The sequence below is a fragment of the Rutidosis leptorrhynchoides genome, chromosome 3 (assembly GCF_046630445.1).
Source record: "Rutidosis leptorrhynchoides isolate AG116_Rl617_1_P2 chromosome 3, CSIRO_AGI_Rlap_v1, whole genome shotgun sequence".
NCBI classification, from domain to species: domain Eukaryota; kingdom Viridiplantae; phylum Streptophyta; class Magnoliopsida; order Asterales; family Asteraceae; genus Rutidosis; species Rutidosis leptorrhynchoides.
The window spans coordinates 120,290,463-120,317,437 of record NC_092335.1 but is presented as its reverse complement, the minus strand read 5'-3'; the positions used below and the strand labels follow the sequence as shown (position 1 = coordinate 120,317,437).

The 26,975-nt window shown below is 34.4% G+C and overlaps 3 protein-coding genes across 3 annotated transcripts; 1 reads left to right on the top strand and 2 right to left on the bottom strand.

Annotated features, from left to right (window-relative positions):
- Positions 1–8,259: 8,259 nt before the first annotated feature.
- On the top strand, positions 8,260–10,224 carry LOC139896737 (signal peptidase complex subunit 3A-like). The gene is made up of 6 exons (XM_071879376.1): positions 8,260–8,441; positions 8,549–8,596; positions 9,307–9,369; positions 9,713–9,766; positions 9,913–9,999; positions 10,084–10,224. The coding sequence occupies exons 1-6, from the start codon at positions 8,316–8,318 to the stop codon at positions 10,207–10,209; spliced, it is 504 nt and encodes a 167-aa protein (XP_071735477.1). The 5' UTR covers positions 8,260–8,315; the 3' UTR covers positions 10,210–10,224.
- A 2,160-nt stretch (positions 10,225–12,384) lies between these two features.
- LOC139896736 (cation/calcium exchanger 5) lies at positions 12,385–15,084 on the bottom strand. Its single transcript, XM_071879375.1, has 2 exons — positions 14,129–15,084; positions 12,385–13,229 (listed from the first exon to the last, which is right to left on the bottom strand). The coding sequence occupies exons 1-2, from the start codon at positions 14,993–14,995 to the stop codon at positions 12,465–12,467; spliced, it is 1,632 nt and encodes a 543-aa protein (XP_071735476.1). The 5' UTR covers positions 14,996–15,084; the 3' UTR covers positions 12,385–12,464.
- Positions 15,085–17,464: 2,380 nt separating this feature from the next.
- LOC139896734 (eukaryotic translation initiation factor 3 subunit H) lies at positions 17,465–20,995 on the bottom strand. The gene is made up of 12 exons (XM_071879374.1): positions 20,854–20,995; positions 20,624–20,709; positions 19,911–20,027; positions 19,693–19,796; positions 19,441–19,507; positions 19,212–19,345; positions 19,075–19,123; positions 18,858–18,929; positions 18,667–18,768; positions 18,517–18,584; positions 18,257–18,409; positions 17,465–17,724 (listed from the first exon to the last, which is right to left on the bottom strand). Exons 1-12 carry the CDS (start codon positions 20,861–20,863, stop codon positions 17,667–17,669), a joined length of 1,020 nt encoding a protein of 339 aa, XP_071735475.1. The 5' UTR covers positions 20,864–20,995; the 3' UTR covers positions 17,465–17,666.
- Positions 20,996–26,975: the final 5,980 nt, after the last annotated feature.

The following is a 26,975-nucleotide window of genomic DNA, read 5'->3' as shown; positions in this document are numbered from 1 at the left end:
GTTTTACCTCTAAATTAGATTTTATTGCTTGTTTGGCATATAAATGTTTCAATAATCAATATACTTTGACCTAAAAAACTCAATATACTTTAAACTAAAAGAAAAGTAGTTGTAGCTTGATTTGTACTTATTATGTTTATATAAAAGAAAGATATTTATTATGTTTATATAAAAAGAAAGATATTTGCTCTAACAAAAATTCAATCATTGTTGGGTAGGCTTAAGGTTCTTTCCGATACATTAGTACTCCGTAGTGGAGTAATCAACTTAACTCACAATATGACATGTAATTGTCTACCTAATTTAATTATGGTTTAGTCATTGTCAACAATAATTCAGTTACTTTCGGTTTGACTGGTGATAGACTGATGGTATAGTTTTGTATTAAGATTCTACATATTCATTTCATATTCTATGAAAATCAATTAGTATGAAAATCAATTAGTTAGTTTTAACACCTATTTCCTTATGAGATAAGGCTTAGTGTGCCAACAAGATACTAGAAGTAATCTAGCTTTAGGAGGGCGGAGTGTTGCCGATTGATTTTTATCCTCGGGAAATAATCCCTGCAGACTCGGCTCACAAGTGTAGAAACTTGTGGGGTGGCTTAATCAATCTGTCGTTCGTAGAGCGTAAAAGTGCTAGCCGGATGACTTCTAGTGAGAGAAAGTAGAGAGAGAGAAGTGAAGTCTCAGCTCTCAAAGTTATCAGAATATCTGAACTGTGTAAAATGACGACCCAAGGGGTCTATTTATAGTGTTAGATCCACCAGATTGCTCGGGGACACGTGTCAAGTGATGATACGTTCTGTTACTTGTGATCCGAAATTTACGCTAAAAGTGGCGTTCTCCGGCCAGGGCTTACGCGCTAGGTGGCCTTCAGGGCTTATGCATGACGGAGTAGCCTGTACAGTGGAGAACGCTAGACGGACAACTCCACAAAACTGTTATTTCCAGCATTCCTGATGCTACTTATATGCAACCATTCTGCCTTTTATGTGTGTATACAATAGGATACACCATTAGTTAGCATCCAAAGCTACAATGAATTTGAAGGCAGACATCTAAATGCAATTGACTTGTTGATTCTTAATCCAAAATATCAAAGATTTATTCCAAATGCTTTTTTGTTTTATTTTATAAATTATACGTAGTAAAATACAATCTCATAAATGTGAGTAATTAGGATTTTTTTTTTATATGTGATTCGCTGCGGGATCTTTCAGTTCGATGAAACGAAACAAAATTATAAGTTGGGAAATGAAAATTAAGATAATTAAAATAGAAATGAAATTATAAGTTGGGAAATGAAAAATAAAATAATAATAATTAAGGGGATAAATTGAAAAGAAAAATAAAACAAGAAGGGTGAAATAAAAAGAAAAAAGATTTGAGATGAGAAATTGTAAAATTAATAATTTGAATGATGTAAACAAAAATAGTTAAAAAATAAAATAAAATAAAAAAAGGTTTAAGGAGTGAGGGTTTGAACAATTGACTTCGTCGTAGAGTTATAACTTATAAGTGTCGAAGTAGTTAAGTTGGGATGACTGCCTATTTAAAATAGAGTTTATTATAAATGTAAATTTAATTAAAAATGCACGGAATAAAAGTAAAAGGTTACTGATTTTCCAATGAAGTTCAAGTTATTTGCAAGTTTTTCATTGTGAACAGTATCCTGTTGTTTCATAATATTGTGAACAGTATCCTGTTGTTTCATAATTAGTATTAGTAAGAATAAGAATAAGAATAATTCATAAATGATTATTTGTTACTCCGTATATGTAAATTTTCAATCACAAAAAAAGCTTTTTTAATATGACATAAAAAAGGTTATTAAAATCTTAAAAATTGGAAAAGAAAAAGAAAATTTGATAACTTTTTATCAAAAATCATTATCTAAAATGAATATGAGTAAAAGATAAAATTATTTTTCATGTTAAAAAAAACTTATAAAACAACATTATTTAATGTGGAGAAGTAAAATAAAGTCAATTAAAGTAAAACAAACGTAAGTCAACCCAGATTAACACGACTCAAATGAGTTGTGATATAGATCGGGAGCAGCATATTCCCAGTCATGATCAATATAACAACCCTCACATTTCCATACTTAAATTGACTAATTTTCCCCTAGGGTTGTTATCCATACGTAATTTATGATTAATTTCGCCGTTGATTAAATATTTATTTTTAGTCGACACGTTTTGTTAACTAAAGTTTATACTAATTATATAAAATAACTTTCGTTAATATTAATATTAATGTGTATTATATATAAAACTATTTGTAACATAATTATTAATTAAATGATAAGTTATTTTAATCATTATTTATATTTTTAGTTTATAAAAAAAAGAAATAAGATTTTTTTTATAAATTAAATAATGAGCCCATGAATTTTGACTAAATATTTTCAAAGACAAAAACTTATTAAAAACACTTTTAACATGTTTTCTTTTTCTTTTTTTTTGTTGTCAAAATTGGCACATTTTTTTTTTTTTTTTTTTCACCAACTATTTTTGCCTATAAATACATGGCTCCTCATTCATTTTTTCTTGCCAAAAATAAAAACTTAAGTTATTCTCTCAAAACCTTGAAGAAAATTTGAGGTACTTTCTATTTTTATTATTATTTTTAATATTGTCGATTATATTTATATTTATTGTATATTCTTTATAAAATTCAAAATTAATTATGTTTAAATGTTATAATTAGTATTATAAGTATTATGATGTATAAAAATAATTTTGATAATTTATGGAATATTATTTATAATTAAATACGAATTATGTAGTATTTAAACATAAAAACAATGTAAAATGCGTAATAAATATTTTTAACCAAAAATAAAATATATATAATTTTTTTCTGAGTTTATAAAAATTATATAGATCTGAAAAAATTATAAAAATAATTACTTGGGTCGAATTGGTAATTATTATATAATTAAACTCTATTATTATGCAATTCGAATGTAAATTAAGAATAAATATAAAATAATAAAAAAATATTTTTTAAATATTTTTCTACAGGTTATTAGACTGATAGAAACTTATAAAAATAACTTTTTGGGTTTATTTAGTAATTATGTAGAATTAAACTTGTTTTGTGAATAAATTAAGGATAAAAATAAAAATAAATACAAAAATATAATAAAAACATTTTCTTAAATTTTTCTACTGATCTATATGATTAACAAGACTATAAAAATCTTGTATATAATTTTTAGATATTTAATTAATTATTTAGACATTTTTGAATAATGTTTGATTAATAAAACACTATTATTTTTGAAGTAATTTAGGTATTTATTTAAAGGTAATTATATTTAATATATATAAGACATACTAAGGTATAATAACTAAATATAAAATAATACTTAGGTTATATTATCACATATATAATTATTAAGTACATTAATAATTTGTTGTGTGTATACACCTATAACGTGAAGGTTATAATTAAAAGATTACATGCACTTTATACGAACCTCACCGCTACTTACGGCCTAGGGTGGTCCTTGTTACCTTATGGGAATCGCTTGTGGATCTCGAATGCCAAGACTTAGATTCTGGTCAAGAGTCCTGGGCGCCCGGTAACAACAGATTATCAGAGTGACTTGCTTGATAGCAACGAGGTTTGGGCAAAGTTGTACAACTCTTTGTGAAGGATTATAACCCGAACTTCCTAAACTAGAAACATACTATAAGAGGAAGCTTTCCATAAATAGTAGGTTTCCGAAATTAGAAACTTTTGAGAAATAGGAACTTTTCTCGAAAACCGTCACTGTTAATATAGTTGTTATAGTAATAAACAAATTTTATGTCTGTTAGATATTAACAAATCAAACGTTATATCTCTAGGTTGAGATCTCCGATTACATACACCGTTCATATTTTCTTGCGTGGAATAACTTACTTGCTACTAAGGTGAACTTCATAGCCCCGTTTTTACTATTTCATAACTGTTTACAACTTGGGGTGTGACACATGCTTGCTTTTAAACTGTTTTACGCTTAGACACAAGTACTCAATTGTAAACTATGATGTCTTGCTTTGATTCATGCTAAATCCCTACCGTAATATCGTTAATTGCTACATATAAATGCAAACTTAATTATTGTGAGTAGGCCTATTAAGAGTTCCGTCTCTAACCATTTGACCGCTGGTCTTTGGTTACATAATAATGATTCCACGACACTGACAGTACAAGGTGTCATAGGGTAAACTTGTTTAGTAGCGATATTACAAACTGCAGCAACACTTTTAGATTGATATATCTATATTGATCAACTTTAAACTAAATCTTGTGGTCTAAAACTTTAGATATTATTTATAAACCTATGAATTTCACTCAACCTTTTTGGTTGATACTTTAAGCATGTTTTGTCTCAGGTGATGATTGAGCTAGCTGCTACTTGATACTAGATGATTGATGTATGCTTTGCTGCTTGCATGGAGTCTATCATTCATATTTATCATCTTGTTTAGACATTTCTCATTTACTGTACTCTTATGATGTAAAACTTTGAATAATGCTTCCGCTGTTTATTTAATAAATAAAACGTCTCATTTAAAATCGTTCTCGCTTATACACTCGTGTTATGATATTAGTTAGTCACAGTTACCCCCGGTCCCATTTAGGAGGGTGTGAAAATCAAGACGTCCTAGTCACGATCTAAATAATCACCACAAAATATACATAGCGCAAATAGTAAATCTTGACCATGTTTAACTTGTCATGACTTGAAAGTTACGTGTTAGGATTGTGTCTCCACTACAAAATCGTTGTTTGACTCGGTCACGACTTGGTCGCGATTAAGAAATGGCGACCACTTCAAAGTGCAAGTCGGTAATTTTTTTATTTTTGGATTGCTGAGACCGAAAAATGAATAATCTAAGTTTTCGTTTTCACAGACTATTTTTGAAATTTTTTGGCTACGTTTTTATAATTTTCTATTAAAAAGAGTTTATGTTGTTTAATTTGCTACAAATTATCTGTCTACAAGTGCACCTCCATGTTCCATAACATAATTATTTTATGTTATTGTCATAGCTCAAGTGACCACCATGACTCCATGACTCTTAGTGAAGTTGTAAGTCTCGAATTCGATCTCTAGAAAGCCACATCAACCTAATTAGGGATTTACAGTGAAGTTGTTTAATGCGGCATCAGAGTGATGTCTGAGTTCTCGATGTCCAAAGTTCACGTGCTATAAGTTCACGTGTTATGAGGGAGTCAATGTGCTCGTTTACAAGGGTTCTTCGTTACCATATAAAAAAAAGTTTGACAATTTAGAAAAGTAAGGGGATGAACTGAAAGATGTCGATATTGAATGAAATATTTTTATAAAAATATACTACGTAACACATACAAATAAAAAGTGAGAATTACTTGAAAAACTCGGGGTCAATTATGTGTTTAGTCAAATACTGTAAAAGACAAATCAGTGGAAAATCAGTGGAGACATTGTGTCTGTAAAGAATCTTTTTCTGTCACAGAACACCATAAAATATCTGATGCAAAGTATAGGGACGTTGTTGCTCCTTTTCATAACACTTACAGATACAATATTTCAATTACAAGTAACCACCTTATATTATTTGGTAGCTAACTCTTCGACCCTCAGGGGCTAAGATGTAAATTTGAATATCCCATGTGCAAGTGGATGATTGTAGTACCACACCAAGACAGGTACGGAGTAATGTATACAACCAAACTTAAAATTTTTGTTAACCTGTTAACGTTGAATTATTGGTAAATTCCAAAACTTGACAACTCACTTTTTATAATTTGTTTCTAGGGGGTATAAGATACTCACCAAATAGTACTGTACTAATATATCAACGTCGTAATATAAAATCTTCATATTTTGTACCTATCTAAACGATATTGTAACCTGCTCTTCTCAAGCCGTTTATGTTTACTATATTATTTTATCCATTTTTCTACATAGCCTAACTAAATCAGTGTAGCAAATATCAACTAGTACATTAAATGACAATCGAGACATTGTCTGAGGGGTATCTTGGGGAGTCAGGCATGTTTGTTCTCTTCGTGTAGGCGAAAGTCGAATCTTATGGTCGGGAACTAATTGATACTGCCAACGATTAGCTTCTCGGGGGGTTTTCTCAACCTTTAACCGTACTTTTAGGATTGTTGCGATTTAAGTTTTCTCCTAGCGTGTGTGTGAGTAACATATGATCCCGAAAATGATTAAGTCCTCTCTAGATGAACATTGAGTTGTAGCTCAGCTGGTAGTGGTCTGTCTCTCTTAGCGAGAGGTCAGAAATTCGACTCCGTTGTGCTGCAACATTGCACTCAATGTTATCCCTGGCCTGAAGTATCCACCCAAGTTGCCTTTCGTTTAGTGTGGGGGCAGTGGGGAGGGGGTTTTACCGGTCATGCCCTCGAATTGGTCTGGGTTTCCTCCGGGGCAATAGTTGGTGGCGGGTTATGCAACTACGAGAGATGAACGCATGGGTGATTAAGTCCCCCTAGTTGATCTCGAAAAAAAAAAACTAGTACATGAAATGATGGGCTTTCATGCTAACGTATATTTTCATATCATATATATTAGAAGTCCAAGCCGAAGCCCAAATGTTTCGATCAACCATGCGCAGCCCATTTAGAATTAAAATTAAAAGTTGAAGTCCATGTTAAAGTTGCTAGATAATTTACTATTTTACCCATAACAAATGCGATAATTTTCATTTCCAGTGACTGTTCATATAAAATAATTAAAAACCACTGTTTTATATTTCTAAGGCCTCTTCTATTCGAACACGCATGAACTAATTACAGATCCAAAATAATCAAATTTATTACTCCCTCCGTCCCGTATTAATAGTCTACAGACAAAAAACACATCGTTTAAGAAAATATCATAAAAGTACTGTACTTTCTGTTTACTTTCAGTTTTACCCTTACCTTTTCTTTCTCCTTCAATCATATCTACATACATTAAGGACATAATAAACTTAAGCTTCTTATTTTTTTTTTTTATGGAACTGAACTATTAATTTGTAAAATTTCAAAATGAAATATGGGACGGATGGAGTATGAAAATAACCGCTCTTTTATTACTACTAATTTGAAAACAATTCGAAGTATTTACGTTTCCAAAGTTATAATTTAGAACATGTATTAAAACTACATTCCCTATCTACTAGGAGTAAAACGTACTCGTAATAATTACCTTTTCGTAAAATATTTGAATAATTATTGATAATCAAATAATCTTTGTCAATTTAGAATACAAAGAGGTATTTGAATTTCTCTCATTATGCGTAAAATCAAATAATCAGATTAATATGACATTTGTGTTATATTTTTATAACTTAGAGGTATTTGAATTTCTCTCCTTATAAGTAAAATCAAATAATCAGATTTAGCAACATATGTATTATAAGTTTATAACTTAATGGTGTTTGAATTTTCATTATGCTCTTTGATAACGCAGTAGTTATCTTAACAAATATTTAGAGGACATAACAGTAGCGGAAAAGAAAAACTAATTATCAGGTTTTGGTGTTGTAACGAGTGACTTACTTTATCCTTTTTGTTTTTTGAATTCTAGTCAATTGATTTAATTTCAAATTACATTTAACTGATTTTGATTCTTTTTTTTAAAAGTAAGTCTCCCAAAATGTAGTAGGTGGGGATTGAACCTGAGCCTCTTTGAAATTGATTTTGATTCTATAGTTTAATTTGTATGACACCAATAATTAATTATTTAAATTTTTTAATATAATAATCAAATAAAATATTTTAAACACTAAATAAACACCTTCAGGTTGACACATGCGTTATTTATGTTGTTGCTATCAAATTAACTTATGTGTTCAGTAAAAATAACTTAACCTGAAGTTTATAGTTGAAGCTATAGTTTATTGCTGAAGCTGGTAATTGAGACTTATCTTTTAAGTTGTAGTTAAATATATGAAGTGTAATCATGTAATTTCTTACGGAGCATTTCATAAAGCTTTGAGTTATCCATTTAAGTGCGGGATAAGACCTGAATTAGGATGATATTTAAAGATCGGTTACTCATTATGTACGTTATGGAATCCGTACTTCATGTTGAAAGCTCTTTTAATTAGCATTAACGTTGAAAGTCTTCAATTTGACTAAATCTTTGAAAGCTTTATTCCACCGAACTTTTTTATGAGCTTTTTATGAGAGTAGTCGATAACGAATTTGTCAGTTTAAAAAAAACGACTAAAGCGTCATCTTTTGATTTTATGAAGGAAAAAAAGAAAGAAAAAAACTTAAAAGCACAAACAGACCGAGGAGAGCGAAGAAGACGGGAAAATGCATTCGTTCGGTTACAGAGCCAATGGAGTCCTCACCTTTTCTATTATGCTTCTGGCTGTCATCTGCACTTTAGCTTCACTCTCTGATTATTTAAACTCCATTTCTCCAACAGCTTCTGTTAAGGTTTCTTTTCTATTATTAAACCCTACACCTAACTCCACTTCAATATCTTCATTTAGATTATTGTATCATGTGTATCTAACTCGTTCGATTGATTTTTTGCTTTCTAGATCTTGAATGTGAATCGATTTGGGAAGAAGTCCACCGGAGATGACGAGGTAGTAATTCATTACTTGTTAATTTGTTTGATTTTGTTTTATTTACGAATTTTGATGAAGTGATCTATCTATTGGATTAATTCTAGGGCTGTTATTTGATCCATTTTTGGTAATTGAGTTGTTGAAGCTGTTCTGTTGAAATTTTGATCACCTAACTTTTGACCTAACTCATGGTGGTAGTGTATACAACTAATATTAATGAATTTAGCTTGTTGATATAATATCTATTTATGATTTATGATGTATGATGCTTTCGAATATGTGAGAATTAGGTCTAGCTGGCTAGATTAATAGAAATATCACCTGATACTGGAACCATGTTTTAGTTCAGACTTGCATTCAGCAGATTGACCGTATTTTGTAAGCAATTTAAGAACTTTGAGTAGTTAGCTGACATGTTGTAGAAGCAAACTCTCTTTCTGCTTACTCACTTTTCCTTAAAATGTCCCCGTTATAATCATTCTCAAAACTATTGTCTTGTGGTAAATGGTGGTAGAGGTGAATACTATGTATTGTTCAGTACGATTACAGTTTTAAAAGGGTTATGAGACCGGTGAATATTGTTAAAGTGTGATTGTCTCTATATTGAAGGGTGAATGATGGCTTTCTAATTTGTGTTCCTGAACCTCAGTTGCATTGGACTTTAACTGAGTTTGTATTGCATTTGATAAATAGCGATTTGACTATGTGACATTTTTTTGTTTATGCAGGTCGCAGTCACACTAGATATATCTGCTGACTTACAGTCACTGTTTACATGGAATACCAAGCAGGTTATTGTTATTGTTATCATTATTAATTATTAATTACAGTATTAATTATTATGGTTTGCTTGTGATATTCTTTATGTGGGTTGTCTGATGCGTTGTAGATTTGTGTTGACCTTTTATTGCCATTTTTACAACAATCTTTACCTTTCATCTTCCAACTATTTACCCTAAAACTTGTCCTGAATTAGATTTGCTACAATCCGCTTCCGCTTAATCATGAAATGGACCATGAAAGTTATTTGTTTTGGGGTTCCAACCATTTGCGCGATCATGATTGTAAAGCCTCATGTCGAACTCAAAGTTTTAGTGGTGTTGGGAAATTCATTGTCATTTCTCTTACTTGCAGGTCTTTGTATTTTTAGCTGCTGAGTACAGTACTCCGAAGAATTCCCTGAATCAGGTATGATTTAGTCTCCTTCCAAAGCTGTTCTTCCAAACTTTTAAATAATTATCGTAAAAACTTAAAGGTAAATTTTATTTGGTGTGAACATGATAAAATTTTGTAAGGTACTATGTTATACAATGATCTTGAATAATATCTGGCAGGTTTCACTGTGGGATGGTATCTTACCGGCTAAAGAAGATGCAAAGTTTTCTATAAGAACTAAGAACAAATACAGGTTCATTGATCAGGTAAATTATCTTTTCCAAAGCATACTTATTATTATCTTGGTACCAAGAGTGGTCAGTTTTAAATAATTGCATTGTCATTTTTAGGGAAGCAACCTTAGAGGGAGAGATTTTAACTTGACTTTGCATTGGCATGTGATGCCAAAGACGGGTAAGATGTTTGCAGATAAACTAGTCCTGCCAGGTTTTCGCTTGCCTGAGTCATACAGATAACCTTGATTATGTATTTTGATATTTAGCTTTACCGTCGAGAACAATCGTGTCCAGTTTACTTCAGAGAAACAACATGAGCTTATACTTTTGAACTAACAGTTCAATGGACTAGACGGGTATGAGTTTTCATTTTCTTACTTTTGGCCTTTTGCTTGCTAAGCTTAAGCTGATGTAGTGATGTGTACCAAATGTGAGTTGCGTTGAGAAATCGTTCATCGAACCATAATATAAATGATACAAATAAATTTTGATCCATTCACAAACCATCAAGTATAATGATACGCTATCCAGCTAGCGTACATGAATTTAATAGAAAATATAATGAATGAAGAACCGATCACCATAAACGTGAACAAAAGCATAAAAATCATAAAAGAGTACAATTCAACGAACATCAGATAAAAGTTATAAGAGCAAGAAGCGATGAGGGATGAAAGTCATGTTCCAATCTTTGAGGAGTTGACTGGTCAGAGTTTCGAAAAATAAGGGTTGACTCACCAATTAGAACATGACGCGTGTCCTTTATTCAAGAGAGCTTTTGACTTTTCTGCCTATAAATATGACACCTGGATACCTGGAATCCATTAATTGGCAGAGGACATTATTTTGTCAGAGCAGAACTTTCTCTCTATAGAAAACTTTCTCGCTCTAAGTGATTGACCAAGTTTGACTTTGACTGGATTCAAAACTAGTATTTGGATCCGGTAATCATTGTTATACGGAAGAGTTCAAGAAGTCCAAACCGCTCACCGTTAACGTGATTGTGATTTGCACTCATGTCCAATCCGCACTCCGAATTTGGTACGATCAAAGTAAGGGTATTCAAAACCGGATATCTGAAAATTCGGATACTGATTTTGGTCATCCGAAATCCGAATCCGAAATTTCGGATATTCGAAATTCGGATATCCGAATTTTCGGATTCGGATATCGGATTATCCGAATATCCGAACTAAATATTTAAAAATTATAAAATACAGAGCTTTCACTTATTCGATCTGCAATGATTTTGTGCCAAACACCCCTTTTTTGTGTAAAAAAAAGTTAGCAAATACATACTCCTGTAATAAAGTTAAATTAGTGCAAGATTTCACAACAATCAACTACATCATGAATAGAAAAGTACTCGAGTTGTTAAATACAGTACCCCTCTTTTGTTTCCAATGAGTACAATTTTACAATTAGATGTAGATGTAATTTTACATCCTAACATATCGGGAAATTTAGACGATGAAATAAAAAGTAAATATAGTTACCATGATGAAAGAAATAAAAGATCGAGATTGAATGTGAGATGATTAGATGAAGATGCGATGAGGATTGAAGATGAATTCGCCATAGAGTGAAACAATATATTTTGATCTGGGTTTTCTATTTTATAATGTACCACTGATTTTAACTTTTACATACCCGGGCTCTTAAGTCTTATCCCATTATAAAGTTTAAGTACAAATTATTAAATATTATTAATTATATATATATTTTCGGATATTCGGATATCCGAATATCTGAAAATTTTGAAAAGCCCTATCCGAAACCCGAATCCGAAAAATCGGAAATTCGATTTTCGGGTATCCGCAAATCCAGATATCCGATTTTTCGAATATTTTCGGATCGGATATTCAGATTTTTCGGATTTCGGATATTATGAACACCCCGAATCAGAATCAAAGTACATTCTTTTGTTAAAACTACATATATATGAGACAATTTATAGACCTAAAACCAAATTTATAACTAGCAAACTCATGAGCCAAATAACCAGATTCAGACTGTGAAGGCTCTTATATTGATGTGAAAGTCTTCTTAATAAATACAAAACACAGCAGAATGATAAATGGCACATTCTAACTGATTCTAAATGCTCCTAATTTACATGGTAACTTTATAAATAACTTCAAGGTCATTCTTACCCTTCACGACTTAGGTCAGACCCAAAACACAGAAGCGATAGCCTGAATTACGAGATAATTTTAGCAACATATAATAAAGGTGCTTCCCTTAGAAACAGTAAAACCTATATTTGGCAGACCTTCAGCATTATGGATATCTACACAATATTGCCACCGAAGAATATTTTAAACAATCGTGTACGTAGTATTTTCACTTCTTAATCACCTTGCAACAATTTGAAACTGATACCTTCGCTCCAATATACAACATACCACGTTACTTCCAACTGAATACAAGAAAGGTATATATCATGTATCGCTGCATCAATGTTGATCATATTTTATAAGAATGAATCAAAATGATCAGAATTGTAGCTTTGCAATGAGCAGACTTAATACTATGAAGAACACATATAAACCAACAAGACAGAAACCCCAGAACCTAGGCACACGGAATCTGCACCAAGATACAACCAATAACGATCCCATCAAGCTTGAAATCAAGAAAACAAACGCTATCACAATACTGACATGAAACTGAAGCTCATAAGCTTCAGGGTAAACATTTGCCGTTTGTATAACCAAAGCCGTTCCAAGCCCAAAAAGCATATTAAACATTGGTCCCGCAAAGCATCCAGCCATGGCCATGGCCGGCTGGCCCGCTTTAGCGACTGCCACATCAGCAACAAGATCACCCACTGAGTTCCCCCAAGCTAACACGGTTAGTCCTAACAGTGACGCTGGCACTTCTAGAAGCGAACCAAGTGCTGCAAGACAGTTGAGAAGTTCTCCCGCCATTGTGGAAATCCAAAAAACACTCATAACGAATCCCGCAAGTACTACGTGATTTTGCTCGGTTTTGGGAGGCTTTTTTTCTAGTATGAAATGGACAATTGCTAGTGATGAGCTTCCAAAAAGTATTATTATCCATAGAGGAAGATGCATGTTTGGAAGGAGAAAAACTATTGGATGACTTAATGGGATAAATGATTTGCATGAGTACATAAGGGCAAGCGGGCACAATGCAATATTAGCGGATCGATAGAATCTGTTCCATTCAGATGGTGATGATTGTGGGATTGTGAGCTTTAACATTATCGACACCGGAACTTGCCATGTTTTTGATATCTGACGGGAAAAAAGATCAATAAAATCGTTATAATTAGATTAGTTGGTGTTTATAATAATTCAAACCTCTAAACTATCAAATATAGTGTGATTTGACATATATTTTAACAGTAAATACTAAATGTCTAAATGCATCACATCAAATTGAATATTGATAATCACAAAAGGAACATAACAAACACATTGTTCTAAAGTATTGATCCACAGAATCAACAATTTTGATATATGTAGCATTTACAAAAATAATGATTAATTAACCTCAATCGCACAAACAACTATTAGCAGTCATAACTAACCTAATAAATTTTGGTCAACTAAAAAAAGTATAATTTCATAACAAATGAAATCACAAGAGTTCAAGCATATGTGTATCAGAAAAGCTTCGTAAATAAGACTTCAGTTGAAAAAAACTATTTGGGTTTTAATATACTATAAATAGCTTAACTTTTTATAAGAGGCCTATCATCCAACAAATTTAGCCATGTCCAAATCTGATCCAACCGTATTAATTGCAATTTCTTTTTTTTATGCGTGTCGCATACACAAAAAAGGTTTTTATCCAAACCTAATTTTGCCCAAAATTATAAGCTTCAACCAGGGCCAACTCAACAAAAGCGAAGAACGCCAATTAGAGACGCATACAACTCACATGATGTAAGACACTAATCGAAGAAGTTGCTTACAATTATAGATATTGTCATGTTTAATCTTTTATGTTCATATGCTAATCATCATACAACTAACTTTAACTACCCAAGAAAATCATCATCTACTAGGTCTACTACAAACATACTCAAAACATGCTCAATGCTGCACTTCAAATTAGTACATAAACAAATACATTACATTACATATTTACATTACATAGAACCAACAATAGAGAATGCATGAAAACATACCTTCTTAAAGGCTTGTTTAAACCCAAATCCTCCCCTGTTTTTGTTATAATCCACAAAATTACGTCCATTTTCATCGCCAATATCAATCGAACATTCATGATCATCATCATCACCATATCCGTTCCTAATAACACCCACAATTTCGCTCCCACCTCTCTTTAACTTCTCACCATTACTGCCAACTCCTAAATCCATCGAAAACACGAAAGCAACGAAAAACAAATAAAATCCAACAAACCCAATCGCCTGCCACAAATAAATCTCACCACTTAAATAAACAAAAAACAAAAAAGAAGCAGCAGTTATATAAAACAGCACATCCCTAACAAAAGCACCCGGATTAACCCCAAACGGAGCTGCGTAAATCGCAACAAACCCAACAACAAGAGCGGAAACAAATGCCCCAGCTGACAAAATCGCTCCGAATCCAGTTCGGGGATTACCCGACCCGACAGCAGCAACAGATGCAAAAACATCCGGTGCACCGTTACCAAGTGCAAGTAGAGTAACTGCACCCATACTTGGGGTTAAATTAAGGTGATTTGTAAGTTTTGTTACGATTATTGAGAAGTAATTTTGGGCGGTTTTAATGAGGATGTAGAAATGGAGGATAATGGTGAGTGAAAGAAAGGGGATTGTGAGATTAGGGTTTTGATTGAAGTGACAGAAGTGGAAAGTGTTGTAGTTAAAGATGCCATTTTGATTGTTGGCGGCGGTGGTGATTTGGGAACAGGTGGTGTCGGTGGTGGTGATGAGTGATCGGCGGTGGATGGTGGTGGTGGAAGGGTGGTGGAAGTGGAGGAGAAAGAATGAGAGTAGAATGGATATGAGAAAGAGAGTGGTGGTGGTGGTGGTGAAAGGCGTCATGCCATTGGCCGGAGATGTTTGACGGTGATCGGAGTTTGAGGTGTGATCAAACTCAAAAGTGTTGGGTTTTATGTTACGCGTTTTTCTTAACAATTGTATACTGTATTTTAGCTTGGAAGATTAGAATTTAAGATCTAATAAGCGCTGAAATTAATAAAAAAAAATAGTAGCAGTATTTATTTAATCGGTTAATAAAATAAATCCTCGATCCTCGAATAGAACAATACGTTTATCCAACTATATATATTTTTTTAACAATCTTATAATCAATTTCAGTAACATTTGGTGGGGATTCAAGCTTTCTCGATTTGTTATTCGACGTGAATGTTTCTGTCGTGGAGGTTAACAATGTCGTGCACATGGGTTCTTCTTCGACTAAGGGTAATGTGGATTCGACATCAACTGAGGCAGAATTAGTGGACTTTGGTGGTGAATTCAAGAAGTCGATTGACTTTGTTTCGATTGCTGGTAAGTTCGATAAGGCAACGATATAAGACCCGTTATTGACAAGTAGGGATAGGCGGAAACTAGTCTCAAATTGGTTCTCTTTTTACTTATTTTGACTAAGTTATGGAAAATATTGGAGGCGAGAAAGTGAACGCAATCTTATAAACTCCAATGACCCTCCCGAGGTATCGATTAAAGCAGAGAAGCCTCGCAAAAGAAGACCGGTCCAAGGCGCTGAAATGAAACAATTCACCGAGTTCGTGAAGGATATTTGAACTTGCTCTTGGCGGGGTTTCATGGTCTCTCATATTTCGTTTTGAATATGGTTCCTAATCTTTCTTTAGTAGTTTGATTAGGCGCCTTCTTTAGTTTTCGTATTTTTTCGTTGTCTTTGCGTTGTTTTTTGTGATTTGTATGTTATTTGATCCTTGGTTGGTTTTTTTAGCGACAGTTAGGAGTCACTGATGAGTTCCGAACGCGGTGTCGGAATCCACTCATCCGATCATTTTCTTGGTTGTTGTAGCGAGCTCTTCTTAGATTGTTTGTTTATTTGAGCTCGGACGTTATTATCGATTCTTGTGTGCTTTGATGCTTCTATCAATTTGATGAAGCTTTTTTGTGGTTATGAAGTTTCGTGTTTTTCGCAAAGAAATAAAATAAAATTGTGGGGATTCAATTAATTGGCATTGCATGTTGCATATTGTGTTAATTCCATTAATGTTATACAGATTAATCAAAATTTAATCATTAAACTTTATTAATGATACAAGTACGAACAACTGCTCCAAACTAGTTCATTTCATTCTCTTCGCTACACTCGACTTAACCCACCCACAAACTCTTCTGAACCCAATGAGATGAACTAAAAGTTTCGCTATTTCGATTCTGCTAGTCCTTATTAGGGGGTGATTGACCTCAATTCTAATGGTTATCCCGTATCACACAGCCTATACACTAATATATCTTAGCCCAAATGCCAATCTATCGTCAATTGATCCACATGGCGAGAAGGCTTAAATCAAAGAGACATCGACTTTAAACGAACATTCGAGTAGACAACGTCATACAGCTAATCCTCCGACTGATTAACCCCTTTAAACACCTTGCAGTTCTTGCCATATAAAGTATATAGTATCTGCAAAACAAATTTTTGCAACCACCACTCTTGGCGAGTTGCGCACAGCTGCAAGCTCGACAACTTCCAAGCATCTCTTCAAGATATTGCTTCCAACATCCCATCAAATCATGCCCATGATCCTAGACCATATCCGAACCGAAAAAGGACACCCTAAAATAAATGATCATATGAGATCCCAGAACCCATACAACACTTACAAAAGTGGCATAGCAGATTTGCAGCTATACATGCTCCACTTCTTAAGCTTATATTGAGTTTTAAGTCTCCCCAATCAATAACCATAGGACAAAACCATGAGGAATAGCTTGAGAAAACCAAACTGCACTAAACCATTGAACACGAGTAGCGCGAGACACTAAACCTCAAAATTAATCGATGAAAAATCAAGTTTGTTACAAGATTTGGTAATTTCATTAGCAAGGTTAAGAGATGACTTTCGTTGTTTGAGTAGTCTTTCTCACGGGGGTGGAAAAAAAAATGACGGTCTTCATACCTCCCTCAACATACAGAATTGGTTATACTGTTGTATCTATCCAAATAAGATGATACATTAGAACAAGTAGCCATTTTCTTCCACTCCTATACTATACTCTTCAATCTTTTGATCCTCCCATCAAGTCATTTACAAGTTTCTCAACTTCATCCCTTTTCATATTCCTTCTATTCTCAAAACCAATCACCCATACCTTACACTTTTGTCTAAAACTAGTTCGTTGGTCACCCGAAAATGGACACATAACATTGTCACACCTGCAGATACACTCTCAATAATAATGGTCTAACATGTGACTATCAGCAATGTTATCATAATATTGTCCATTATAGTCCTACATATAGATGGTTACTTTGCTCTTTCTATAATAGAAATGCACTAAAATACTGAACAACACGCAAACTCTGATTATATAAAAACAAACTACAGATTATAATAAAATCTTTTCAGAGAAGTTTTACATCAAAATTATCTAGCATACCAGTTACCAATGAAAAGGAAGCAAAATCAAAAAATACAATCCGTCAACATAACCACGCGGTTCATACTCAATTTCAAAGATACGGAAAATTATGCTTCATGGCCCGAGAAGCTCAGTTTTCATGCAATGCCTTCGTCAAATATAACCTACTAAAATTCTGCCCCGCAACACTGCATTCACATAATAATGAGACAATGAGTTGCATTCAATTATCAGGCAAAATGATATACAGCACAAGTATCTCCTGCAAGAGAGATCAGCTTTTTCTTTGGCATATAAACAGCTAAATTACCATAACATTGTTAGACCTGCACTTAAAGGTATGGTATTATGTGAAAACACAAACACCGGAACTGGGAATTTGATAATCATCGGGTATGGTAACATGTGAGGGGCTGGCAGGCCGGTTAACGGGTTGTAAATAGTTTTGTTTTCTCTTTTTATGAGCACAGCTTGAGTTGATGTGCATACAATTTGGGTAAACTTTTAGTTAACAAAATATATAAAATCGATGCTTAGAACTGTTGAGCCATTCACCTTTTAGTTTTTTTTTTTTTTTTTTTTTTTTTTATTTGACTGGTTTAAGATGAGTAAAATACAACTCAAGGTGACCCATTCACGTGTATATGGGTCACAATTACCGCAATAACCAATTCATCTTGCACAGACAACTGATCCTTAACTTATTCTGCAACAATATACCTGTTGATTTGATTGCAGTAGTTGGAAACTTGATTTGTAATCAAAAAGCTATCCAATCGTGATGGTTCGGGAACAGGCTTAAAGATGGGGTTTGAAGGATCCTCTTCAGGCAACGGTTCCTCTCCTGCAGCTTTGCGTGCCTGGTTTTCAGCCCTAGTCAACATACATCAAATCCCAAAACATCAAAAAAAGACTTCACAGGTTTATTTGGTAACAATAAAGGTTTATAAGTGATGATATTTTCAGCCCTAAGCAAGTACCTTCTCTTTTGAAGCCATGTTTGTTGTTGGGCTTGCTGGCGTGACAGGTTACGATAATAAAATTGGAACTGAAAAACAAATAAACTTGTGTCATCAAATTTATTTTATTGCATAAAATGGTTACAACCGCCAGCTGAATAAAAGCCCAACCTTTTGCTGTTCTGTTGAGAGATCATCCATGCATTCAATCAAAAACTCCATGTTTCGTTCCATGAACGGATTTGTTGATAATTGTAGCCTATCATAATCAGACTACCATAGAAAAGAAATAACTACAATTAGTTAATATGACATGTTAGAAGTGAAAAAATCAAAACTTCCCAAAACAGAGTACAAATTACCTGCGTGACAGGTGAATCGGCTTCCAGTTCAGTCATAAATGCACTCACAAGGGCCGAATTTGAAACCTTGATCTGTGAAATGTGAAATAGAAAAAAAAAATATAGCATTAGAAACATGCAGTACTCGGTGTAACAAGTAAATTTGATTATCTACTATTTCATAAGTTAAAACTGAAATAGAAATCCTGTTCATATCAAAATATCGTTAGAAACGTACAGGTATCTCCTCAAAGATATCCACCCATGAAAGATTTTTCTCCCGCAACCTAAATTGCAAAAGAAAAGAACCAAATGAGAATAATTTAACAATTCAAGCAAAACATATAAAATAGAAATCGATTTAAAGGACTTTACTTTTCTCCATTAAATTCATTGTTACGATAAAGCTCCATGAACGAATCAGAAAGTTTCAACGCCTTCAAAGCCAGGACACCTTGGTTGGACTTCGAAGGATCATAAATAATGCACACACAACGTCTTATATTCTCCTGCAACCCATTAATTACAGTTACACAAAAATACATGCATTGATCCTACTGCAAGCAACTCCGAAAAGTAACACTTAATTGAAAAACCATGTTACCTGGTAATTCATGAAGGTCTCAATCAGCTCCACAGTCTGAAAAGACCCTAAGAAAGTCGATTGGTACCTGAAAAATATTTAGAAAAAAATTCATCTTTCTTAATTTAGCAAGGTTAAAGAATGAATAATCAAATTGAACAGTTGACACATATTGCAAAACAATCAATGTGAGAGTTCCTTTAGATATTATGATCATAAACAAGCTTATACGATCCTAAACTTTTATGACATAAGTAATGCCTATGGACTCACCATCCCACAGTGTTATTGTCAACATTTACTTCCCTCAGGCATCTCATCATCTCAAGCTGATAGTTGGCACCATCTGCTTCAATCTCCTCATCCTCATCACGAATCTGTACAATTTAAGGGTTAAAATAGCCTAATAGATAGTACCCAAAAGAACCGTGATAAAAATATCACGAATTATTAACATTACAAAGAAAGAGAACACTAAAATCATCACGTACCGGAAAGGGAAAGCAGTTGGTTACTTCAAGAACACTGCCAACATCTAACCCGAGAAGTTGCCCGGTCACAAGAGCAGGTGAGAACTCAGTGCAGTGTTTGATAATCTTCAATATAGCCTGTTTAAAATATCAATTTGTAAAAGAAATAAGGAGATTTGAAGCAATACATGCCTCTAACATTCACTAAATAAACTTAATGCTCTCGTTTACCCTGTAGAAAGAACTTTAGAAAGTGACATTGGTAGCCATGTGGCATGATTAAGACAGTCCTTATAATTATACATCTAACTCCTTTTGTATGTTTATGCTGTTACCTAACCACAATTCACTAGTCTTGAACTAGTATCTTGTTTTATGGTTAGGCATTTTTTTAACTATTCACCAAAAGAATAAATGAAAATATGACTTCATAAGCACAAATATATCAACTTAACCTAACAAGCACCACCATACATACAACTACTCCATAATCGAAAAAAATTGTCTAGAATTTGAAGTAACTTATGGCTGTACGAGCTAATCATAGACTAACGTTAGACTATATGTGCAGGGACATGATAAAAAGCTGCAAAAACATATATTCTACATAGTCTATACAGATAACAAATGGTGAATCTAAATCCTCTACATAGTCTATACAGATAACAAATGGTGAATCTAAATCCAGTAACAATACAATTAAGCACAAATTAAACCATGAATAAGTGCAATACCAGTCCTTCGATTTGAACAACTCTTAGAGGCGGAGCAACGGTCTCCTCAGTGGCCGCCACTTGCAAAAAAGAACGAGATGGAGCTGCTGTTGTAACCAATTACCACATAAACGTATTAATAACATATATAACAACAAAAGCTATGATTTAATTTCTGGTAAAAAAACACAAATTCACAAAAACGCTTTGATTATCTCAAAGCAAAATTCACTAAAGAGTAATAAACGAACCTGTTGCCATTGTTATGATGATAGTCAGATGAAGATTGTGAAAAAATTGGGGTAAGATTACGGCGATGAAGCTCTCTTCGTTTGATTGATTGTGTTTTTGCTTCTGTAAATCGAAAGAAAAGCCTCCTCAATCCGTTGATTCGGAAATAAAACCCTAATCGAAAACTAGGTCCCTATATTGTACGTTTCCTACTCGAATAAAAAAAATGTTACACAAAAGGTCCCTGCACTTTTCATAGTTCTTACCACAAAGCATTTACTTGTATTTCTTCATTGTTAAAAACAATTTATCCAACACTTCTTATAAACGAATGTTATGTCATATACTTACTAGTATACTACTCGTATATCGTATATTATATGTACTCACATTTTTTATGAATTTACAATTTTTATGCAATGCATGTTAGTAAGTTACAATTTGTAATGTACAAAAATGATTGATTTTTTTATTTATTTACTATTTCCACATTTGCATGTGTCATCCTCGCACAAAGGTTATGTCAATTTTGCACGTATCATTTTAATTTTGTCAGATATTCCTAGAGAGATAAGATGAGTAAAGTTATCATTGGCTATTTATAAAATATTTTATTTGTCGGTGAAATAATATAGCACGAAACTTTGTATCAACCGTGCTTTCATGCTAACCACCCACATATGTGTTAAACAGCTCCTTTAACGTGTGTTAAGCGTTGATGGTGGATAGGCACGAGCAGGTGAAACCCAACGCCAACTAATATCTCGGTGTTGGTTGACGGATAAGTATGAGTCCCACTTTCCTCTTTATTTTGTACATTGTGTTTAACTAATGTAGGAACCCTTACGTTGCGCTTGGGTTGTGTGTTATAATAGGTACGGACAGTTGTTAGTCTACGAATACGATAATTATATAGTGAATTCGATTGTTACATAACATTAATTTTCAGGGTAAACAGTTGATCTATTCTAACGAATAAAACTTTCAAACAAAATATTGTAGCATACTCAAAAGAGTGAAAGACATAGTTTTCAATCAGTGGTGTTCTTTTGTTCCTTTTTCTTCTTTGAATCCATTGTCTTTGTGCCTGTAAGTGATATAAGTTGTTATGGTTAAAGGGTTATCATGTGTTATGTAAAACAATACTGTTATTGTCTATCTTTACCTTCATCTTGAAACAGTCTCCTTCTGGTATTAGTTGTTGTGGCAGGTTTTTTGGAGGTGTTTGCGTTAATGCTTTCTTCTGTCAGTGTATTTGTTGGTAGAAGTTGTGGTGTTGCTTCAGAAGTATATGTACTAACGTTTTCTTCTGCGGGTCCATTTGTCAGCTACAAATGCGGAGTCTCTAATATAAGATAACGAATGTTACTGTTGAAATTTGTTTATCTAGTCTAGAACTTTATGATCATTTACCTGATGGTGGTGGCGTGAGGTTGTTTTCTGCTTCTTGTGTTGATGTTTCAACCACGGGTTCCCCGAAGAATTCAGTATTTGATGATCTGGCCTTGGTATTGAATCTGACGTTAAAAACTTGTGTTTGTTGCTTGAGCTCTTTGAGTAGGGGAGGGATTTCTCTCCTGTTTTTATACCCCATTTCCAACACCATTTCTTTGCAGTTGTGACCAACTAACCATTCACCTTTGTCGTGCATGAAGGTGACCCATGCGGTTGTGTTTTCGTCCCTTGCGACGGTTCTGAATGAATAGCTGGCATTTTTTTTTTTCATTTTGTGTTATGTTGTTTCTAAGTATGTTAGAAAATTTTAAAGAATGTATTTTTTTGGTTTACCTATATAGGGCCTCTTTGTTTTATATTTCAATTTGACTACTAAGTATAAATCTTATACATTATATTTCAATTTGACTACTAAGGAATTTTGTTTTATACTTACTTGAAAAGTAGTTTGCCCAACTAGAGCTGATAGCGATTATGACTGACCTTTTGCTGTCGTTGTACCCGACAACATCAAAATTTCTTGCATGCTCATTCCATAGTAGGAGTGGAATTACTTAATTTCTGGTATATGTACACTAATGTAGTTAATATTTGATGTAGTGGGGGTATAATTTTGTAGCATCTGATGTTGTGAGCTATAAATTTATGTTTACAGTGTGTGAGTTGTAGATATGTTACCTTTGGTCTACTATCCGACCTGAAGTATCCGCCCTATGTAATTCGTGTTTATAAAGTAAAAGTTAGTTCGCTTTTATAAACTGTTTTGTGGCAAATTTTGTTGATAAATCAATATACATGTTAGAATGGGAGTTCTGTGCGTTGCTCGGTCTTGTACGGTTTCGTAGTAGACAAAATGAAAGTGAAGGCTCGGAAATCCTTTTGGGGATATTGGTTCGAACATTGTTTGAAATTCTAGGGTGGTTGGTGTTGGTAATGTGCGTTGCCATTTTTCGGTCTTTTTACAGGTGAGCTTATACATCTTGTATGTAGCGTTTGGTTGCAAGGTTCTGTTAAGCGTGCAATATTCCTTGTAGTCAACATTTCCTTGAACGGCACCTCCCTGTAATAGTGTTACAATATGTATACTCCTGGGGATATTGGTTCGAACATTGTTTGAAATTCTAGGGTGGTTGGTGTTGGTAATGTGCGTTGCCATTTCTCGGTCTTTTTACAGGTGAGCTTATACATCTTGTATGTAGCGTTTGGTTGCAAGGTTCTGTTAAGCGTGCAATATTCCTTGTAGTCAACATTTCCTTGAACGGCGCCTCCCTGTAATAGTGTTACAATATGTATACTCAAATAGTCTTTTTTATAATATGTTGTATAGAGTACCTGTCTATCAAGAAGTATGCAGCAGAGTTGGGTTGGTGCGCGAGTTCGAAAATCTGTTGATATTCAGGTTCGGTAAACCTTTACTTCTTTAGGTTTGGGTTGTTTCTCCTGGAATCAAGTCTTTAATTGATGTGACGGGGATTATACTGTTGAAAAATGGGCAATATCAAATCACCCCACACTAGCAAAGTGTGTTGGATTATGGTGATCTTTCAGGACATTTGGAGAACCATGTGGTTCAGTATGCTATTGATCGTTCGGATAACATAGACTTTCAAGAAGAGGTGCGTAGGCATCATTCAGCGATTGAGCGACATAATACCGACGTTAGTACGCATAATGATCGAATGTGGCAAAGTCAGCAACGCATGGAGGATAGGATGAATGAGTCGGTTCACGACCAGCGGTGGTTAGCATACGGTAATGACTGGCAACGTCATAACGATCGCCTCTATTACCATGATCCAGAGAATTATTTGGAATACGCTTCCAGATCTATTAATAGAATCATCATTATTTTGGTTTTGATATTTAAAGGACTTGACGTTTCACGGGGTTTTTGTCGTAAAAAAAAAATTGAAAAATTTAGGGAAAAAAAAAATGAAAAATTAGTTAGTGAAAAGAAAAAAAAAAATATAAAATCTAGTCAAAAATTTGACCAAAACCCTTGTTTAAGTATGGCTTGGTATTTATATTTAATGATGTTTAAAGAAGCCAAAGTTGTTTTACATGTTCATTACCATTGAACATGAAATCCTACTAGTTCGGGGAACTAAATAGTAGGTCACCTGTACCAAAACGGGTGTAAACCGTGAGAGTGCGGTGATTGCATAGCGTGATTGTGACCGAATCACGTGCCAGATCAAAAACTTTTGGTTACTTGGTATAGCAGACTTCCAAAACTATATCATTTTATTATTACATCATCTAATGGTGTGATACTGTGGGAAGAGGAGCCTTGAGCTTCACCAGTGCTGTCCTTTTTAGGAGCAATAGCTACGTGCTTGTGTTTGCTTAGACAACACAACCCATAGTCAAAAGCTATGGAACCCGAAGGTTTTCGGGATTTATCGGGAGTAAAGTCTTCCGAAAGTGCTTCAAAACCGGTGTCAATTGAAATAGATTGGCACTTCCGAGTGACTCAGATCCACTCATTAAGGAAGTAAAGTCTTCCGACCGTTCTACTTGGTACGTATACCTCTTAAGCGTGCCATTTCATTACCCATCATATCACGATGAGGTACCGTTAGAGGAGAAAGTCTTGAACTTTCAAAACATGTTCATTATTTTGAATGTGAAAGCCTACATGAACATAACAGTTCATACGTAGGTCACTTGTACAAAAACGGGTGTCAACCGTATGAACGGTGATTGGATCGTGTGGTCGAAGCCGGGCCATACGCTAGATCGAAAACTTTATAGGGCGGTCTTCATTGTTTCTCCTAACAAGGACAATGTATGCGCTCGACCACCTTTTATGACCATACAGGATGTATCCATTCCATCCTAAAGGGAGTCAAGTCTCCCGAACGACACACTTGCTGATTCATTTCAGAAGTTGTAGTCTAGACCAGTTGTAGGGTGACGAAAAGTCTTGAAAAGTCATTGCTAAAATCGACTGGAAATCTACCAGGCCTCAACATCAAACAGGGAAACTAGTAGTCGAAGCTTATCTCAATGAGGGAGATTTGCTAGCTTAATGGGAAGCGCACCATGATACACAAAATGTCAGTGATTGATCAGATTCCCAGTGGATAACCTCCGGAAAGGTAAGATATCAGCTTTTAAGCCTGATGAACCTCAATCTTTATGGTTGACTTAACGGATTAGACGGTTACCTCATAACCATCGATGATATCCGGACGTAATGTGTATCCTCCTAAGCACATTATTTTCTACCGACATCTCGCGATGTTAGGTACTGTGGGAGGCATTGGCTTGACCAATTGCGGGGTAGCCCGTACGGTTCTTTGGTTCGTTGGTTTCACCTTCTCGGCTCATGATTTTCATTTGTATCCCTTGTTTCACATATTTGAAGACGTTATCAGGTTCGAGATCCTCTACATTTATTTGGATTATATATTTGGTACATTTGTTCAAGTTATCATTATAGTGCCGATTGCTTTATTTGGGGATTTTTTGGAGATTTTGGGGATTACAAGTGGAAGTCATGTTGTTATTATGTTCTTATTAAACCGTGCCCACGCTAGTTGTCTTTTTGGTTCATGTTCGTTGGTTCTTCTTACGCTTATGAAGGCGTTATTATTGAGTTGAAGATTATTTTCGAGTCGACTTTGCTTGAGGACAAGCAAGACTCTAGTGTGGGGTGATTTGATATTGCCCATTTTTCATACATTTATCATGGCAATATCTTTCATTTTTGGTCCTTCGGATACGGTTTTTAGCTATTATTCACGAGTATTTGGAAGTTTATGGTTTGAGAGCCGAGAAGTGATAATTTGAGTGTTTTACGATGTTCACGGCGCGTTTTTAGCAGTTTCCAGGCCACCGGGTGATTTTGGTTATGATATTATCAAGTTATAAGTAAAAAAGGGCGAGAATAGCTGATTTCTAATGTGCGCGCCGCGCATACGGTTGCGCACCGCGCGAACAGTGCAATTCCAGATCAGAGATTTTAACTTTACAGGCATCATATCTGTTTTGTATTATGCGCGCCGCGCAGATTTTTGCGCATCGCGCAAATTGGGCCGACCTGCTAAAAGAGAAGAAGAAATAATTACCGGAAGCTTAGATTCCTCATGCAAGTAAGCGTATTCCAAATGATCTGGAAGTGGCTTTAAATCAAGCTCGGGAGGTTCTTCAATTGAAGACTTGCTCCGGTAATTTGAATCACGTTCGAGTTCTTTGAACTCCTCTTCAGTCGGCTCATAGCCGTTTTCCATCAAGGTGGTTAAAATATCCACCTCCTCAACCTGCACATCCTCATCAATCTCAACCAATGAGCATTCTCCTGAACCCTGTAACTCTGGGAATTCCTGCAAAAACTCAGACTGGACATTCACAGTGTTAAGAAAATAACATGTATCATCAGTGTAGCCAGGGTATTTTAAAGCATGGTCGATTGAGAATGTTGCACTCAAATCATCTATCCTAAGGGTCAGCTTTTGGCCATACACATCAATCATACACCTAGCAGTATTTAAGAATGGCCGACCCAAAATAAGTGGAATCCTTTCATCCACTTCCATATCCAAAACCACAAAATCCGCCAGAAAAACTAACGACCCGGTCTTAACTAGCATATTCTCTATGATTCCTCGAGGGAATTTAATAGAGCGGTCAGCTAGCTGAACAGCCATGCGCGTGGGTTTTAACTCCCCGGGGTCTAGCTTTA